The sequence below is a fragment of the Aotus nancymaae genome, unplaced genomic scaffold, assembly GCF_030222135.1.
Source record: "Aotus nancymaae isolate 86718 unplaced genomic scaffold, 86718_ANA_hifiasm-v0.15.2.pri h1tg000067l, whole genome shotgun sequence".
NCBI lineage: Eukaryota > Metazoa > Chordata > Mammalia > Primates > Aotidae > Aotus > Aotus nancymaae.
The window spans coordinates 23,331,909-23,349,951 of record NW_026988482.1 but is presented as its reverse complement, the minus strand read 5'-3'; the positions used below and the strand labels follow the sequence as shown (position 1 = coordinate 23,349,951).

Here is an 18,043-nt window from a genome sequence, read left to right as displayed (position 1 = left end):
TGTTGCCCAGGCTGGAGTGCAGTAGGGTGATCTCAGCTCACTGCAACCTCTGCCTCCCAAGTTTAAGCGATTCTCCTACCTCCGCCTTCCAAGTAACTGGGATTACAGGCGTGTGCCACCACTCTCAGCTAATTTTTTTGGTATTTTTAGTAGAGACAAAGTTTCCCTATGTTGGCCAGGCTGGTCTTGAACTCCTGACCTCAGCTGATTCACCCACCTTGGCCTACCAAAGTGCTGGGATTATAGATGTGAGCCACCGCGTCCAGCTGGTATTTCTTTTTTTGTGTGTGTGAGACATACAAGTTCAGTATAGTAAAAAAAGCTATTAAACTTCTAACAGGAAATAAAATTTCAAAAGACATTTCCAATAGCATCAAAAACTTCAAATACCAAGGAAAGACAAAACTTCTACACAGAAAACCATGAACCATAAGTTATAAAACTATAAAACATGTAAACTATGTATTTATAAAACATATAAACATTAAAGCATATAAACTATAAAATACGTAAAACATTGTTACAAAAAAATTATAGCCCTAAATAAACGAAAGCATAGATAGGGCTCATGAATTGGAAGATCATATTTTAGAGATATTGATTGCCCTGAAATCGATATTGGAATTTGTTCAATTTCAATTTAAGAAAAACTCTTGGCAGGTGCATGTATGTGTGTGTGTATGTGTGTGCGCGCGCGTGTGTGCGTCTATGGGTATTATTATTGTTAAAATGTGCGCGCTTAATGAAGAGACCCCCCCGCCAACAGGCTTTGTGTGAGCAACATGGCTGTTTATTCACCTGGGTGCAGGCGGGCTGAAGGGTGTCAGCGAAGGGGGGTGGGATAGGAATTGGTTTTGTAGGTTTGGGGTGAACGGTGGCAAGTTACAGAAGTTACAGTTGGTGGTTTTTTGCAAGCTGGGAGGGGGTCGTAGGGTGTGGAGTCAGGAGGTTGGGCCAAGGTCAGTTACAAAGTCCAATGGCCTTGTCAATTGAGGCTGGAATAAGAAACAATAGAAGAATGTCTCAGGTTCATTAGGCCTCACAGGGGTTCATGGTTCTTCCTTCCAGCTACTTCAGGTTTTCTAATTCTGGAAGGCCCTCCAGAGGTGTATGTGCGGCTTATGAGGGTCGCCATGCCATCCAAGGTGCGGTCAGACCTTACGATCACTATGTAATACTGATAGGATCTCCCTATGTTGCCCAGGCTGGTCTTGAACTGCTGGGCTCAAGGTGTCCTTCTGCCTTGGCCTCTCCGAATGCTGGGATTTTAGCCATGAGCTGCCACACTTGGCTGCCTGTGGGTTTTTCTTTTTTTTTTTTTTTTGAGACCGAGTTTTGTCTCTGACACCCAGGCTGGAATGCAGTGGCTCGATCTCAGCTCACTGCAACCTCCGCCTCCTGGGTTCAAGAAATTCCCGTTTCAGCCTCCCAAGTAGCTGGGATTACAGGCATGTGCCTCTATGCCTGGCTAATTTTTTTTTTTTTTTTGTATTTTTAGTAGAGACAGGGTTTCACCATGTTGGCCAGGCTGATCTCAAACTCCTAACCTCAGGTGATCCACCCGCCTTGGACTCCCAGAGTGCTGGGATTACTGGCGTGAGCTGCCACACGTGACCGCCTGTGAGTTTTTCTCTTGTCAGTTGTTTCTATTTGTATGATCTAGTCTAGTTTTTGTAAAAATTTTTGATTGTGTGTCTGACGTTGTCTTTGCAAAACTGATTATAGAAATTTGGAGCTCAGGACCTTCTCCAGGGAGGATTTAAGTTGCTTCTGCCTGAAACTCTAGTGTTCTCAGATCACCTGGTCTAGTTGCAGAGACTGAAATGATTAGAAACCAAGCTGTCTACTCGGTGTCTCCCTTCCTCTTAAGGTACAGCTTTTTGGGTCCCAGCCCAAGTGAATGGGGTTCATCAGGGCCTCCTCACCTGGTGGGCTGTGGATCTAAGTCCTGTCACCTTGGCCTCCTGAAGCTTCCAGAAGTGCTGCTCAGCTTCTCATCTGCCCCTCTGACACTGGCCAGTTTCAGGAGAAAAGGACCGCAGCTGTCAGGCTCATCTCTGGATCTTTGTCCCTAGCCTCACCACTACTCGTCTCAGCTTCCTGTTCTTTCCATTGGTCTCCAAAGCTCTCACGCTGCTTTATTGTCTCTATTTCTTTTTTTTTCTTTTGAGACTGGGTCTTGCTGTGTCTCCCAGCCTGGAGTGTAGTGGTGCGATCACAGCTCACTGCAGCCTCTACATCCCAGGCTCAAGTGATCCTCCTGCCTCAGCCTCTTGAATTTGTGGGACCATAGGCGTGCACCACCATGCCCAGCTAACTTTTGTATTTTTTGTAGAGGAGTCTTACCATGTTGCTCAGGCTAGTCTTGAACTCCTGGGCTCAAGCGATTCTCTAGCCTCAGCCTCCCAAATGTAGGCATGAGCCATCGCACCTGGCCACTGTTTTTTTTTTAAGACAAAATCTTGCTCTGTCACCAGGCTGAAATTCAGTGGCACAGTCTTGGCTCACTGCAACATCCACCTCCCGGTTTCAAGCAGTTCTCTTGTCTCTGACTCATGAGTAGCTGGAATTACAGGCATGTGCCACCACTCCTGGCTAATTTTTGTATTTTTAGTAGAGACGGGGTTTCACGATGTTGGCCAGGCTAGTCTCCTCCTCCTGACCTCAGGTGATCCACCCGCCTCGGCCTCCCAAAGTGCTGGGATTACAGGCATGAACCACTGTGCCGGGCCCACAGATTTTTTTTTCTTTTCTTCTTTTATTTTTTTTGAGATGGTGTCTCGCTCCATCACCCAGGCTGGAGTGCAGTGGCACGATATTGGCTCACTGCAACCTCAGCCTCCTGGGTTCAAGTGATTCTTCTGTCTCAGCCTCCTGAGTAGCTGGGACTACAGGTGAGAGCACTACCACACCGGGCTGATTTTTGTATTTTTTTTTCAATGGCGATGGGGTTTCACCGTATTGGCCAGGATGGTCTCGAACTCCCGACCTCATGATTTGCCCGCCTCGGCCTCCCAAAGTGCTGGGATGTGGTGTGAGCCACCATGCCTGACCCACAGATTTCTTAAAAAATATTTTCTCCTCAGCTTTACTGGTTTTCCTTCAAGTATATTTAGGATTTGATTGTTTATAATGCTTTTAACTTTTGTTTTACATCTAATTTTGGAAAGTTTCAAATAAGTACAAAAGCAGAGAGAACAATATAATAACTCCATGCATTTGTCACCCACTACCACAGTTACCGATACTCTGACATCATAGTCCTATATACCTCCCACCACTTTTCTTTTTCTGAATTATTTTATTTTATTTTATTTATTTTTTTTTTTTAAGAAGGGGTTTCACCATGTTGGCCAGGCTGGTCTCGAACTCCTGACCTCAGGTGATCCGCCCACCTAAGCCTCCCAGTGTGCTGGGATTACAGGCGTGAGCCACCACGCCCGGCCTCTAAATTATTTTAAAACAAATCCCAGACATCATAAAAAGTTCTCCTAGGGCCTGGCGTGGTGACTCACGCCTGTAATCCCAGCACTCTGGGAGACTTAGGTGGGCGGATCACCTGAGGTCAGGAGTTCGAGACCAGCCTGGCCAACATGGTGAAACCCCGCCTTTACTAAAAATACAAAAATTAGCCGGGCGTGGTGGTGCACACCTGTAGTCCCAGCTACTTGGGAGGCTGAGGCAGAAGAATCGCTTGAACTCAGGAAGTGGAGGATGCAGTGCTTCAAGATCATACCACTGCACTCCAGCCTGGAGGGCAAAGGGAGACCCTGTCTCAAAAAAAAAAAGTGGGGGTGCTCTTTAAATGTTAGTATTTGGCTGGGTGCAGTGGCTCACACCTGTAATCCCAGCACTTTGGGAGGCTGAGGTGGGAGGATCACTTGAGTCTAGGATTTTCAGACCAACCTGGGCAACATAGTGAGACCTTATCTCAACAAAAAATTCAGAAAAGTAGCTAGATGTGGTGGCATGTGTCCATGGTTCTAGCTACTCAGGAGGCCGAGATGGGAGGATCACTTAGAGCATGGCTGCAGTGAGCTGTGATCACACCACTGCACTCCAGCCTGGGTGACAGATGAGACCCTGTCTCAAACAAAACAAAACAAAATCAAACAAACAAACAAAAACCGGAGTTTTCAATGCTAAAAATGAGGTCCTTGAAGGGAAATATGTAACTGCTATTTCCTTTCCATTATAAGGGAAATGTAACTTTGGCACAATTAACAGTAATTCGCTGATCGCTTTCAATACTGTGTTCATTTGCCTCCACTAGTTTCCAAATTGCCTTTTCACAGATGGTTTGTGCAACTCAGAATCCAAACAAGATTATTATGTTATTTTATTGATTGATTGTTTTTGAGACAGGGTCTCACTCTGTCGCCCAGCCTGGAGTGCCGTGGCGTGATGACAGCTCACTGCAGCCTGGAACTCCTGGGCTCAAGCAATCCTCCCACTTGAGCCTCCTGTGTAGCTGGGACCGCAGGCGTGTGCCACTGCACTTGGCTGTCCTCCTTTTTCATGCTTAGTCTTGTCAGAGGTCTGTCACCTTTAAACGAAAGCTAATCTTCTCTATTACTCTCTATGGCTGTTCTATTTTTGCACTTACCTTTATTAATTTTTTCCTTTTTTTTTTGAGACGGAGTTTCGTTCTTGTTACCCAGGCTGGAGTGCAATGGCGCGATCTCGGCTCACCACAACCTCTGCCTCCTGGGTTCAGGCAATTCTCCTGCCTCAGCCTCCTGAGTAGCTGGGATTACAGGCACATGCCACCACACCCAGCTAATTTTTTGTTTTTTTAGTAGAGACGGGGTTTCACCATGTTGACCAGGATGGTCTCGATCTCTTGACCTGGTGATCCACCCTCCTCGGCCTCCCAAAGTGCTGGGATTACAGGCGTGAGCCACCGCGCCCGGCCCGTGTTTAATGAATTTTGATGTATTGTCGGTATTCAGTTCTACATGCTTGTTAATTTTCTTCGTGACTTCTTTGTGATCATGGTATCTCCCCTGCCAGGTAAATATCCTTTATGATTTCTTATTTAACACAATATAACTCAAGAGGTTTTGGTTTTATTTTGCTTTTTTTTTTGTACCTTCTTAGTTTCCCAAGGTAGGAGTTTTTTTTAGTAATTGTTTTTTAACTTTGTGGCAATGTAGTTACTGATTTCTAACTTCATCCTGTTGTGGTCAGAGAAGATACTTTGTATGGTATCTGTCTTCTAAAATCTGCTGAGACTTGTTTTACGCCTAACATGGTTCTCTCCTGCGTGGACAGCTGAGGATGTGTGGCTGTGAGATCCCAGTGTGGGCAGAGTCCCCCTCTGGAAGACCACTGCCGCCACTGGTTCATGGTGGCTTCTGTGCACATTTTGTGGTGCCCTAAGGTAGTGTTTGTGCTGGCACGCTCGGTGGGGCTTCATTGTGTTAATCACGGGGTTTCCTGTTTGCAGTGTGCCTGCTGATGTAGAACCAGTGGAGCAGCTGGGCTCGGCGCTGAGGTTTCGCCCTGGCTACAACGACCCCATGTCAGGGTAAGGAAAGCCTGCAGGCTGGGGGCATCATCCTGGCAGAGGTGACGAAGGGGCTCAGGGGGACCAGTGTGTATCTAGGGGACTGGGATGATTCGGTTATTGGGGTGGAGCCCAAGAAGCTGTCACCATATCTGACCACAAGGATGCTTGCTCCTTATGTTGTGAAGGTGTCTTCATTAGTATACTAGGGTGGTGGGGACGTGGGCCACTGTGGTCAGAGGTTGACATTTGAAGGGCCAGGGGTTGGGGTCATATTGACCTAGATGCTGGGTTGGGTCAGCGGCTGACTGATGGGTCCCGATGGGGGCAGGAGTGACAGGAAAGGGGCTGTGGTGGGCAGGGGATGATGGTAGATGGGGGTGGGTTTATTGCAATTGGGCGTTGGTGACAATGGTGATGGTGATGGGGTGACAACGGTGGGGAGAGGTCCTGGGACAACCGATGATGCCACAGTTCGTGTTGAGCTTTGTGGGTCATGGTTACTGTGCTCTCCTCTCTCCTCTCAAGGAACCAGGGAGCAACCCCAGCCGTCAAACCCCAGTCCCCTTGGCCGGGCTCCGGCCTGTGTTGTTGCCACCGTAACAGGTGTTGTGGCGTCTTCCTGGGGGTGGAATGGGTGTGGGTGGGCTTTCCTGGCTGGGTCTGTTCCACTTGCTGTCTGCCCCCTGCCCTGGTGGATCCAGAAGCCACTTTCAAGAAAAGGTCTGCCCAGGAGGGCAGGGTTGCCCCTTTGGAGGAAGAGACCTTGGGCTTTGGGCCTGGGTGATGGGAGGAGCTTAGGTTCTTGTTTTGCCCCTTTCCACCCTGTAGGCCCGGGCAGGTGTGGGGTGTCGCTGGCCACAGCAGAATCAGGGCAGGGCTCCTGTATGTGGAGGAGGGGAAGAAGGGCAGCGGTACCTCTCCTCAACACCTCGGGGCTGGCTGGAGTCTGAGACCTCTACAGGCCTCCCCCTCCACGTCCTGCCCCAAGGCCCAGGATCGTGGGCTTTCAGATGGCCCCATGGGCGATGCCTACGCCCAGCCCGTGTGGGCCTTATCCTGAGGACAGAGGGCATCATGGAGGGTTCTGGGAGTCCTGGGGACTGAATGGTGTTTTAGGAAGTCCACACTGGCTGCTCTGTGGAGAATGGAAAGAGCAGATGGGGCGGGTGTAGCAGGTGGGAAGTCATTTCTATAGGAGGTGGCCTCAGGCGGCTTCCTGGCTAGAGGCTGGAGAGGCCATAGAGAGCCAGGCTTGGCAGGGAGAGGTGAGGATGGAGACTTACACAGCAGCTGCCTGGAGGCAGGGGATGGGGGGAGTGGGAAGGAGCAGGGACTGCCCAGGGCTCTGCTCTGGAGATGGGGCTGACGCCCAGCTCTGTGTAGGGATGTAGGATGGACACAGGACGAGGGCAGGCTTAGGGTGAAGTGCGCTGTGGAATGGAGATTTCACACCACGGAGTCCATGGCACCCTGGGCAAGAGCCAGGCAGTGGAGCTGATTGAAGAGTGCTTGGAAATTGTATGCTGGTAGCAGGCAACTCCATGGAGAGTTTTGGCTGTGAATGGATGAGAAATAAGACAGGCATTGAAGTGGGGCACACTGGCACATGCCTGTAGTCCCAGCTACTCGGGAGGCTGAGGCAGGAGGATCGCTGGAGGCCAGGAGTTCAGGGCTACAGTGAGCTCTGATCCTGCCTGGGAATGATCCCTGCACTCCAGCCTGGGCGTCACAGCAAGACCCTGTTTTTTTGTTTTCTTTTATTTTGTTTTGTTTTTAAAGGGAGGCTGGAGGTGGTGGCTCATACCTATAATCCCAGCAGTCTTGGAGGCTGAGGCAGGTGGATCACCTGAGGCCAGGAGTTCAAGACCAGCCTGGCCAACATGGTGAAACCCCGTTGCTACTAAAAACACAAAAATTAGTTGGGTGAGGTGGCGCCTGGAGGCTGAGGCAGGAGAATCGCTTGAACCTAGGAGGCGGAGGTTGCAGTGAGCCGAGATCACACCACTGCACTCTAGTCTGGGTGACAGAGTGAGACTCCATCTCAAAAACAAACAAAGAAGGAGTTGGAGAATCCATGTGAAGGCTTTTTTGTGTTTTTTTCCAATGGCGGAGATTTGAGCTGAGACAGCAGGGAGGAGACAGTGCGGAACAAGCTCTGAGAGGGACATAGGAGGAGGAGTGGCTTCCTGCACTTGTGGCAGCAGGGAGGTGACTGGGGCCAGGTGAGAAGCACCTCTGCCTCTCCAAGGTGTGCGTGTGGGACCGGTGTGTACAGCACTGGGCCTCGTGTGTGTACAGCACTGGGTGTGTACAGCACTGGGCCTCGTGTGCTGTGAGCTTGGTGTGCCCTGATGCCTCCTGCTCCAGGCTGTTTTGCCTGTGCACTGAGAAGAGCAGGTGACTGGAGTGATGCTCCCCTCCCACGCCTCATGCCTGCTCTTGTCCTCTGCTTGGTTCTGAGCCCCAACTCATGCACAGGACCTGCTTTATAAAGGTGCAGGGAGCGAGAGAAGTGGGTGCTGGGAGGAGGGAGGGAGGCAGGGTCATCAGTAGCTCCTCTTTTGAACACTCTCTGGTGGCTGCCTGTCTGGGTCCCAAGGAGACATCCTCTGCTGGGCATCCGTGTGCTGCCTCCTTGGCCAAGGGCACTGTTTGTCCACTGGAGAGTTGGCTCCTTGGTGAGGGCCTGGCCCCTGCTGTCGAGGCCGTGGCCAGGAGCTCAGGAGAAGCCAGGCAGGGGAAAGACCCTGGGTCAGGGGCCCCGCCCCTGCTCTGCCCCATTCCCTGCCACTGACCCCTCTTCTTCTCCTCCTCATTTTGGGACCCTTGCCTCTGGGCTACTTTTTTTTTTTTTTGAGACAGTCTCACTCTGTTGCTCAGGCTGGAGTGCACTGGCATGATCTCAGCTCACTGCAACCTCTGTCTCGTGGGTTCAAGTGATTCTCGTGCCTCAGTCTCCTGGTAGCTGGGATTACAGGCATGTGCCACTATGCCTGGCTAATTTTTTTTTTTTTTTTTTTTTTTGAGACAGGATCTTGCTCTGTCGCCCAGGCTGGAGTGCAATGGCACAATCTCGGCTCACCGAAACCTCCACCTCCTGGGTTTAAGCTATTCTCCCGGCTCAGCCTCCCGAGTAGCCACCGCACCTGGCTAATTTTTGTATTTTTTAGTAGAAATGGGGTTTCACCATATTGAACAGGCTGGTCTCGAACTCCTGACCGTGATAGCTTGGTGCTTTCAAAAATGAAAGGAGGGGGCTGGGACTCAGCACAAAGGTTGAAAGAGGGCAACAATCCCAGACCACACACAGCTTTGTGGGCCTACTAGGGAGTTTTATTTAAAGACTGAGTGCGTGCCTGCCTCCTTAGCGCAGTAGGCAGCGCATCAGTCTCATAATCTGAAAGACTGGGTGTGGTGGCTCATTCCTGTAATCCTAGCACTTTGTGAGGCCAAGGCAGGCAGATCACCTGAGGTCAGGAGTTCGAGACTAGCCTGGGCAACATGGTGAAACCCCATCTTTACTAAAAAGACAAAAATTAGCCAGGCGAGGTGGTGTGCACCTGTAGTCCCAGCTACAGGTGCCTGTAGGCATGAGAGCCCGAGGCATGAGAATCGCTTGAATCCAGGAGGCAGAGGCTGCAGTGAGCTGAGATCACACCATTGCATTTCAGCCTGGGCGACAGAAAGACTGTTTCAAAAAAATAAGATTAAAAAAAAATTAAAATTTTAATTAAAAATTAAAGTTTATCGGCCGGGCGCGGTGGCTCAAGCCTGTAATCCCAGCACTTTGGGAGGCCGAGGCGGGTGGATCACGAGGTCAGGAGATCGAGACCATCCTGGTCAACATGGTGAAACCCCGTCTCTACTAAAAATACAAAAAATTAGCTGGGCATGGTGGCGCGTGCCTGTAATCCCAGCTACTCAGGAGGCTGAGGCAGGAGAATTGCCTGAACCCAGGAGGCGGAGGTTGCGGTGAGCTGAGATCGCGCCATTGCACTCCAGCCTGGGTAACAAGAGCGAAACTCAGTCTCAAAAAAAAAAAAAAAAAATTAAAGTTTATCCTGGACAACACAGTGAGACCCTCTCTACACACAGTGAGACCCTGTCTCTACAGAAAATAAACAAATTAGCCAAGTGTGGTGGTGCATGCCTGTGTTCCCAGCTACTTGGGGGGCTGAGGTGGGAGGATCACCTGGGAGGTAGAGGCTGCAGTGAGCTGCGATCGTGCCGCTGCACTCCAGCCTGGGCAACAGAGTGAGACCCTGTCTCAAAAAAAAAATTAAAATTTCCTTTATTATAAGTTTTACTGTCTGGTGAGATATAGCCCAGATTTTTCTTTTCTTCATTTTTTTTTTTTTTTGAGACAGATTCTCACTCAGTCTCCCAGGTTTGGAGTAAGCCTCCTGAGTAACTGGGATCACAGGTATGTGCTACCATGCTTGGCTAATTTTTGTATTTTTTGGTAGGTAGAGACGGAGTTTTGCCATGTTGCCCAGGCTGGTCTCGAACTCCTGGGCTCAAGCCTCCCAAAAGTCTTGGCCTGCCACAGTGCTGAGATTACAGGTGTGAGCCACTGCCCATGGTCTCTTTTCTTTCTCTATTGTTAACTGTATGTACAGGAAAGCACAGATGCACACACTCGGTTTACCATGTAAAGCAAATTCCTTTGTAATCCCAAGAGCTACAGGAGCCATAGCAGGCGTTTGAGCAGGGGGTGACATGATGGACCCTGCATGGTGGCCCCAGCAGGGTGGCTGGGAGAACAGGGGGAGACAGATTGGAGGGAGTGCTGGTGGGAGAGGAGGAGCTGAAGGGATAGGCTGGACTTTGCTCCTTGCTCCTGTGTCAGCCAGGGCCCCAGGGCCCGCTCTGGGCTAGATGGGTGCAGAAGCTCCTCCTGGAGGTTGGTGGAACCGGCCAGTGGGTTAGGTGGAAGCAGGGGTGGGGATGCTGCCGAGCTAGAGTGTGGTTGGGGCCCACAGAGGCTGGGGTGGCTCTCAGATCCCCTAGTGGCCAGGCTGCATTCCGAGGCCGGGCCCCGCAGTCTCAGCTCAGAAAGGCAGCTCTGGGAGGCAGCAGGGGTGCCGCTGCTTCCCCTCCTCCCTGGCCCCCACCCCTTGGCTCCTTGGCTGTTGGCTGGCTGCTGGGCGGGGCCATCCTGTGTCTTTAAGAGGGTGGAACGGGCCTCGCGTCTGTCCTTCCTGTGGCTGACGTCATCTGGAGGAGATTTGCTTTCCTTTTCTCCAAAAGGGGAGGAAATTGAAACTGAGTGGCCCATGATGGAAAGAGGGGAAGTCCAGGGGAAGAGGAGGCCTCTGGGTGAAGGCAGAGGCTAACATGGGGTGAGCTTGGGCGCCATGCTGTGTGTGTGTGAGGCGTGAAAGACAGACGCCGAGACAGCTCTGGAGGGATGCTAATGGCCTTGCGGTCGCGTGTCACTGTTGGCATGTGAATGTGCGTGTGTTTCTCCATTCCTGCCTCTGACCGGGCAGGAAGACACCTGTGGTCTGCTGGTCCTGTGTTAGGGCCTTGTCCTGGACGGCGTGGGGCTGATGGCTCCCGCTTTTGAGAGTCCTGAGGGGTGCTTTTGAGTCTGGAGTCTTTAGCTCTGTCCCTGGGCTGTGCTGTGGGACCCTGCGGAAGTCATGCGGCCCCAGGACGGGGTACGGTGGGACCCACACCCACCTTGGGCCTCTTGGGGTGGAGGTTGGGGGGGATGCCCTGTGGCTAAACAAAGGTCTTACAGTTTTTGAATGTGTTTGATGCAGTTAACAAGTATTTGCCTTTTGTTAGAATAAAGCTTGGGTTCGGCATGGTGGCTGACACCTTTTAAAAAAATTTATAAAAAAATTTTTTTGGAGACAGAGTCTCACTCTGTTGCCCAGGCTGGAGTTCAGTGGCCCCATCTTGGCTCACTGCAACCTCCACCTCCTGGGTTTAAGCGATTCTCCTGCCTCAGCCTCCAGAGTAGCTGGGATTACAGACACGTGCCACCTCGCCAGCTAATCCTTTTTTAAATTTTTAATTAATTAATTAATTAATTTTTAAAAGACAGGGTTTCACAATGTTGGTCAGGCTGGTCTTGAACTCCCGACCTCAGGTGATCCGCCCGCTTTGGCCTCCAAAGTGCTTGGATTACAGGCATGAGCCACCACGCCCGGCCTATTTTTTATTTTTTATTTTTTATTTTAGTAGAGACCGGGTTTCAACATGTTGCCCAGCTCGTCTCAAACTTCTGACCTCAGGCGATCTGCCTGCCTTGGCCTCCCAAACTGTTAGGATTACAGACATGAGCCACTATGCCTGACATATTGGTTCTATTTTTAAATTTTTTGAGACTGAGTCTCTCTTTGTCACTCAGGCTGGAGTGCAGTGGCGAGATCTCAGCTCACTGCAACCTCCACTTCTTGGGTTCAAGTGATTCTCCTGCCTTAGCCTCCTGAGTAGCCTGGAATATAGGCTTGTGCCACCATGCCTGGCTGATTTTTGTATTTTTAGTAGAGACGGGGTTTCACCATGTTAGCCAGGATGGTCTCCATCTCCTGACCTTGTGATCTGCCTGCCTTGGCCTCCCAAAGTGCTGGAATTAAAGGCGTGAGCCACTGCTCCCAGCTAATTTTGTGTTTTTTTTTGTTTTTTTTTTTTGAGACAGAGTTTCGCTCTTGTTACCCAGGCTGGAGTGCAATGGCGCGATCTCGGCTCACCACAACCTCCGCCTCCTGGGTTCAAGCAATTCTCCTGCCTCAGCCTCCCGAGAAGCTGGGACTACAGGCATGCGCCACCATGCCCAGCTAATTTTTGTATTTTTTAGTAGAGACGAGGTTTCACCTTGTTGACCAGGATGGTCTTGATCTCTTGACCTTGTGATCCACCCGCCTTGGCCTCCCAAAGTGCTGGGATTATAGGTATGAGCCACCGCGCCTGGCTAATTTTGTGTTTTTATTAGAGATGGGGTTTCACCATATTGGTCAGGCTGGTCTCGAACTCCTGACCTCGTGATCTGCCTGCCTCAGCCTCCCAAAATGCTGGGATTACACACGTGAGCCACCGCACCCGGCCATGCTGACAGTTTTAATCCCAGCACTTTGAGAGGCCAAGGAGGGAAGATTGCTTGAGGCCAGAAGTTCCAGACCAGCTAGGTAACTAGTGAGACCTGTCTACAAAAATAAATGTGGTAGTGCATGCCTGTGGTTCCAGCTACTGGGAAGGTTGAGGTGGGAGAGTCACTTGAACCTGGAAGGTGGAGGATGCAGTGAACTGTGATCATGCCTCTGCACTCCAACCTGGGTGACAGATTGAGACCCCATCTCAAAAATAAATTAAAAAGAAAAAGGCTGTGCGCGGTGGCTCACGCCTGTCGTCTCAGCACTTTGGGAGGCTGAAGGGGGCAAATCATGAGGTCAGGAGTTCAAACCTGGCCAACATGGTGAAACCTCGTCTCTACTAAAAATACAAAAATTAGCTGGGCATGATGGCATGTGCCTGTAATCTCAGTCATTCTGGAGGCTGAGGCAGGAGAATTGCTTGAATCGGGACCTGGGAGGCAGAGGTTGCAGTGAGATTGCACCATTACACTCCATCCCAGGCTAAAGAGCAAGACTCCTTTAAAAAAAAAAAAAAAGAAAGAAAAAAGAATGGCCGGGTGCGGCGGCTCACGCCTGTAATCCCAGCACTTTTGGAGGCCGTGGCAGGTGGATCACGAGGTCAAGAGATCGAGACCATCCTGGTTAACGTGGTGAAACCCCGTCTCTACTAAAAAAAAATACAAAAAATTAACTGGGCATGGTGGCACGTGCCTGTAATCCCAGCTACTCAGGAGGCTGAGGCAGGAGAATTGCCTGAACCCAGGAGGCAGAGGTTGCGGTGAGCCGAGATTGCGCCATTGCACTCCAGCCTGGGTAACAAGAGCGAAACTCTGTCTCAAAAAAAAAAAAAAAAAAGAAAAGAAAAGAAAAGAATGAAGCTTGGCCTGGCCAGGGTCGCTATTAAGGGGCTCTGTCTGCTTTTGGAAATCAGTTTTGGTGAATGCCCCAGCCCAGGGCCTACTTTCTCAGAGGGCAAGCCCTCTGGTCTCCCACTGCGGGCCTTTGTGTCCTCCCCTTGGCTCTTGGCCCTCTCACCTGTGGAAATGGCCATGCAGGTCAGAGATGGGGGGCCCAGGGGTGTGTGTGACCCCTGGCACAGTGCATGGCACTCAGCAAGCTTGCAGGCAGAGGCAGCTGTCCTCATCACTTGGGGGCCAGCCTCCCTGCCCTGGGGCTGTCGTGGAGTGGTCTCAGGGACCGCTGGGGGCCTCCTGTTCTGGCCACACTGGCCTCTGCCCTCCTGGGGCTTCTCCATCTCTTCACCTCATGCTTCCTGAGCCATTGTATCTTCACTGTCTGTCTCCTCCTACACTGGACTGTGGGCTCCCAGAGGCCAGGGCTGGCTGTCTTGCCCACTGTTAAGTTTTTTGGCTGGAATCACAGTGCCTGGCTTGTGGCATGTGTCTGATACCCATCTGCTGATCAGTTGGTTGTGGGGTGGACATAATAGATGTATGTGTTTGGGGGTGGGGCTTGAAGAACTCCCTCCCAAGCCTCTGAGGGTGGGACAAGTGGGACAGACCCAGGGTGAGACAGTTACAGAGACTCACACATACCCCAGTTTACACACGAGGAAGCAGATTGAAACAGGTGCAGGCCACCGACAAGGAAGTGGCTATATCTGCATTGCCCAGACCCCTTCTGGCAAGAAGGGTGTGCTTGGGAGGGGGTGGAGTGTGGATGCTAGTCTGGGGAGGGGCTCCGGGTCACATCCAGGTCTTTGGCAGGTTTGGAGCGACTTTGGCCGTTGGCCTGACCATCTTTGTGCTGTCTGTCGTCACTATCATCATCTGCTTCACCTGCTCCTGCTGCTGCCTGTACAAGACGTGCCGCCGACCGCGTCGTAAGCATGCCCACCCTGCCCCACTGACCCCCTGGGGTGGCAAGGGGAGCTGACCAGGCCCTGCTTTGGCTAAGCTGGAGGGATGGGTGGCAAGCCTGGCCCTCAAGACCTAGGGAGATGGAGGAGGGCCCTGACTGGAATTCTCTTTGCAGCGGTTGTCACCACCACCACGTCCACCACTGTGGTGCACGCCCCTTACCCTCAGCCTCCAAGTGTGCCACCCAGCTACCCTGGACCGAGCTACCAGGGCTACCACGCCATGCCTCCTCAGCCAGGGATGCCAGCAGCACCCTACCCAATGCAGTACCCACCGCCTTACCCAGCCCAGCCAATGGGCCCGCCGGCCTACCACGAGACCCTGGCTGGTGAGTACCCCTGCCCACTCTAGCCCTGCCTGACTTCCTGAGTCCCTGCCAGCACCCCTCAGGCACCCATCCCAGCATACATCGCTGAATAGGCCTCTGCCCCTTTCTGCTTGCCTGCCACTCACATGGCAGCCCACCATGCTTATAGCCAACCAGGGTCCTCTCTGCTTTCAGGAGGAGCAGCGGCACCCTACTCTGCCAGCCAGCCTCCTTACAACCCGGCCTACATGGATGCCCCGAAGGCGGCCCTCTGAGCATGCCCTGGCCTCTTTGGCTGCTACTTGGTTATGTTGTGTGTGTGAGTGGTGTGCAGGCACGGTTCCCTACGCCCCATTCATGCTGTGTGTGTCCTGCCTGTATATGTGGCTTCCTCTCATGCTGACGAGGGGAAGAACAATCCTTGCCAGAGTGGGCTGGGACCAGACTTTGTTCTCTTCCTCACCTGAAATTATGCTTCTTAAAAATCTCAAGCCAAACTCAAAGAATGGGGTGGTGGGGGTACCCTGTGAGGTGGCCCCTGAGAGGTAGGGGGCTCTCCAGGGCACATCTGGAGTTCTTTTCTAGCTTACCCTAGGGTGACCAAGTATGGCCTGTCATACCAGGATGGCACAGCTGTATGATGCAGATGTGTCCTGGTTTCGGCAGCGTAGCCAGCTGCTGCTCGAGGCCATGGCTTGTCCCCAGAGTTGGAGGTGCCCTTTGCAGAGTCAGGGACCTGATGCAGGTGAAGCTTGGGATCTGACCAAGTTGGCCTTTGATCCTCTCGGCAGATGTCCATGGCTCCCTGGGGCCTGTGTTATGTCCATTAGGGGTCAGGTAGCCTCTTGATGCCAGAACACCTCAGGCAGGGCCCTACTACCTGATACCCTGTGTCCTCCCTGGGACCACTGGAGGGCCACATGCACACACAGCCTAGCTGCCCACAGGGAGCTCTCCTGCCCTCACTGGCCCCGCCCTTCCCGCAGGTGAGCAGGGCAGCCTGTCCACCAGCACACTCAGGTCTCTTCCCTGCAGTTTTCATTTTATTTTAGCCAAACATTTTGCCTGTTTTCTGTTTTGAACATGATAGTGATGTGAGGCTGAAACCCCTGGGTTGTGGAGGGAAATTGGCTTGGAGGAGAGGGACAACCTGGCAACTGTGAGAGTCCCTGCTTCCCCTGACACCAGCTCATGGAATATCCAACTCCTGTACCCCAGTCCAGTGTGTTCTGGCAGCAGGGACACCTGGCCAACTGGCCATCTGGACCAAAGGTGGGGTGTGGGGCGCTGGATGGCAGCTCTGGCCCAGATATGAATACCTCGGTGTTCCTCGTCGTCTATTAATTTCACCAGAGCTGTCTTAGCTTTGTATCTGTTGTGTTTCTGAGAGTCTAGGATCTGCACCTGTGTTTATAATAAATGCAATCATTTGGAGCTGCTGCCCTCTTTCTTCTGGCCTCGGCTGCTGGGATTGGAATCAGGCTGTACTGTTTCCACCCACCATTTGGGTTTCTCTGTGTTTTCCCTACTTTCATTGGTCTCAGATAGTTGACCATCCTGCTAGAGAAAGTGAGAGACAAACACTATGCCCTCCTCCCCAGGTCCCTGGGTGTGGGCAGAGGTCTGGGCTGCCAAGAAGGGTCGGAGGCAAGTGACCACTCAGTGCTATGGCGGGGGTCTTTATTCCTCAGATTTTCCTTCTTGGCCTACTCCCCAGGTGTGGCCAGGAATAGTCCATACAATGTGGCTACTGCCAAGGTTAGGACAGCCAGCAGACCCAGTGGGGCCAGCAGCCCCTCCCTGCGTGGGGCTTCAGAGTCCTTCACCGGAGGAAGATCCTTGGGTCTCCTGCTCCCTTCAAGGCTGGGACTAACGTTGCTGGTTGTGGCCAGGTGTACAGTGGCTGTGACAGCAGATGGTCTCGGCTTGGTCCTAGCAGAGGCTGTGACCCCATACATAGGCCTGATGGTGCTAAAGGGCCTGGCGTGAGCATCCACCCACCGCAGCAAGGCCTGTGGTCTCCACTGACAGATACTGAGCAGGGCCAGGACATCGCCCTCAGCCGTGTGTGAGTCCGGAGGGGCCTTCCCGTACAGGCGTGTATAGATGCTGCCCAGGCTGTAGCTCTTCCTTGGGCCGTGCTCTGAGGGGCTGTCTGCTCGCTCCAGGGCCTTCAGTGCAGTGATGCTATCCACACAGAAGGCACCATCCAGAGCACTGGGGAGGCCCAGCATAGCCAGCTCTGCTTGGAGCAGGGGGAAGTCGTAGCGGTCACCGTTGTGTGCCACCAGGCACCAGGGCTGTGGCTGGCGCTGCAGGAAGGCTAGGAGCAGGTTGGCCAGGTTGTCATCAAAACACTGACGCCCATGCGCTGCCAGCACAGCTGTGCTCAGACCTGTGATCTCAATGGCTGCAGGGCTGCAGGCCTTCCCGGGAGCCACACACAGGGAAAGCTTGTCCACCACACGTGGTGGTGGAGGAACTATGGGAGGTGGTCCCTGAGACGTAGGGGGGTTCTCCAGGGCACATCTGTGGACAGCCAGCAGGCACAGCTCTGTGACCTTGGGCTGGGAGAAAGGCAAACCAGTGGCCTCCATGTCGAAGAAGATGAGGGTCTGCATGGGCCCCGGGGGCAGGGCCTGCGAGCCCATGGTTGAGTAGGTACCTGCCGCTGAGCCTGGGGAGGAGCATGGGGTGGGTGTGTAAGTACCCAGTGTTAAGATCTGAAGGGGATGGGGTGGGGCAGGGGTGGGCAGAAGCTCATCTCAGCCTTCCTTGGACAGTCCTGCCCTGTCAGGGCCCATTTTCAGGCAGGAATTTGGAGAGGGTGGGGTGGTTTCCTTAGTGGGATCAGCACATTGGACTGTCTGAGAGAGGGCTCCCTCTTCACAAGACTTGGCCCCTCCACTAGTGCCCCCTTAGCCTGGGGTGGGGGAACCTATGGCCTTCTTGTGCCGTCCCATCCCCTTGAGGGGCCACACTCACCGCAGCAGGCAGGAGGCAGTGACTCGGCTGCACTCTCCCTCGGCTCTCGCTGGCAGCAGTGGCGGGAAGTGAAACAGCATGGGCCCGCCCACAGGCCCACGTGAGACGGGCTGGCCCTGCTCGTCAGCCTGCCTGGCCCGTCCCTCACCAACGTCCATTCCCCCACCCACCCCCTGCCCCTGAAGACCCCAGAGGCCTTCCCAGATCCACAGCTGTGGCCTGCTGGTGGCACAATGCCCCGGGGCCCTCACACCAGTGACAGGCAGCTGGAAGG

The 18,043-nt window shown here is 52.6% G+C and overlaps 2 protein-coding genes across 3 annotated transcripts in view; one reads left to right on the top strand and one right to left on the bottom strand.

The window, feature by feature from the left end:
- The window catches only part of SHISA5 (shisa family member 5), a 33,853-nt gene extending 18,657 nt beyond the window's left edge, over positions 1-15,196 (top strand). For both annotated transcript variants that reach the window (XM_012467650.3, XM_012467649.3), the window contains exons 3-6: positions 5,450-5,530; positions 14,325-14,440; positions 14,593-14,805; positions 14,980-15,196. In XM_012467650.3, the coding sequence (XP_012323073.1) occupies positions 5,450-5,530; positions 14,325-14,440; positions 14,593-14,805; positions 14,980-15,059 (490 nt within the window). In that variant the 3' untranslated portion in view covers positions 15,060-15,196. The remainder of the gene's footprint in view (positions 1-5,449; positions 5,531-14,324; positions 14,441-14,592; positions 14,806-14,979) is intronic.
- A 734-nt stretch (positions 15,197-15,930) lies between these two features.
- On the bottom strand, positions 15,931-17,843 carry TREX1 (three prime repair exonuclease 1). Its single transcript, XM_012467648.3, has 2 exons — positions 17,770-17,843; positions 15,931-17,461 (listed from the first exon to the last, which is right to left on the bottom strand). Exon 2 carries the CDS (start codon positions 17,433-17,435, stop codon positions 16,491-16,493), a length of 945 nt encoding a protein of 314 aa, XP_012323071.1. The 5' UTR covers positions 17,436-17,461; positions 17,770-17,843; the 3' UTR covers positions 15,931-16,490.
- Between the last annotated feature and the right edge of the window lie 200 nt (positions 17,844-18,043).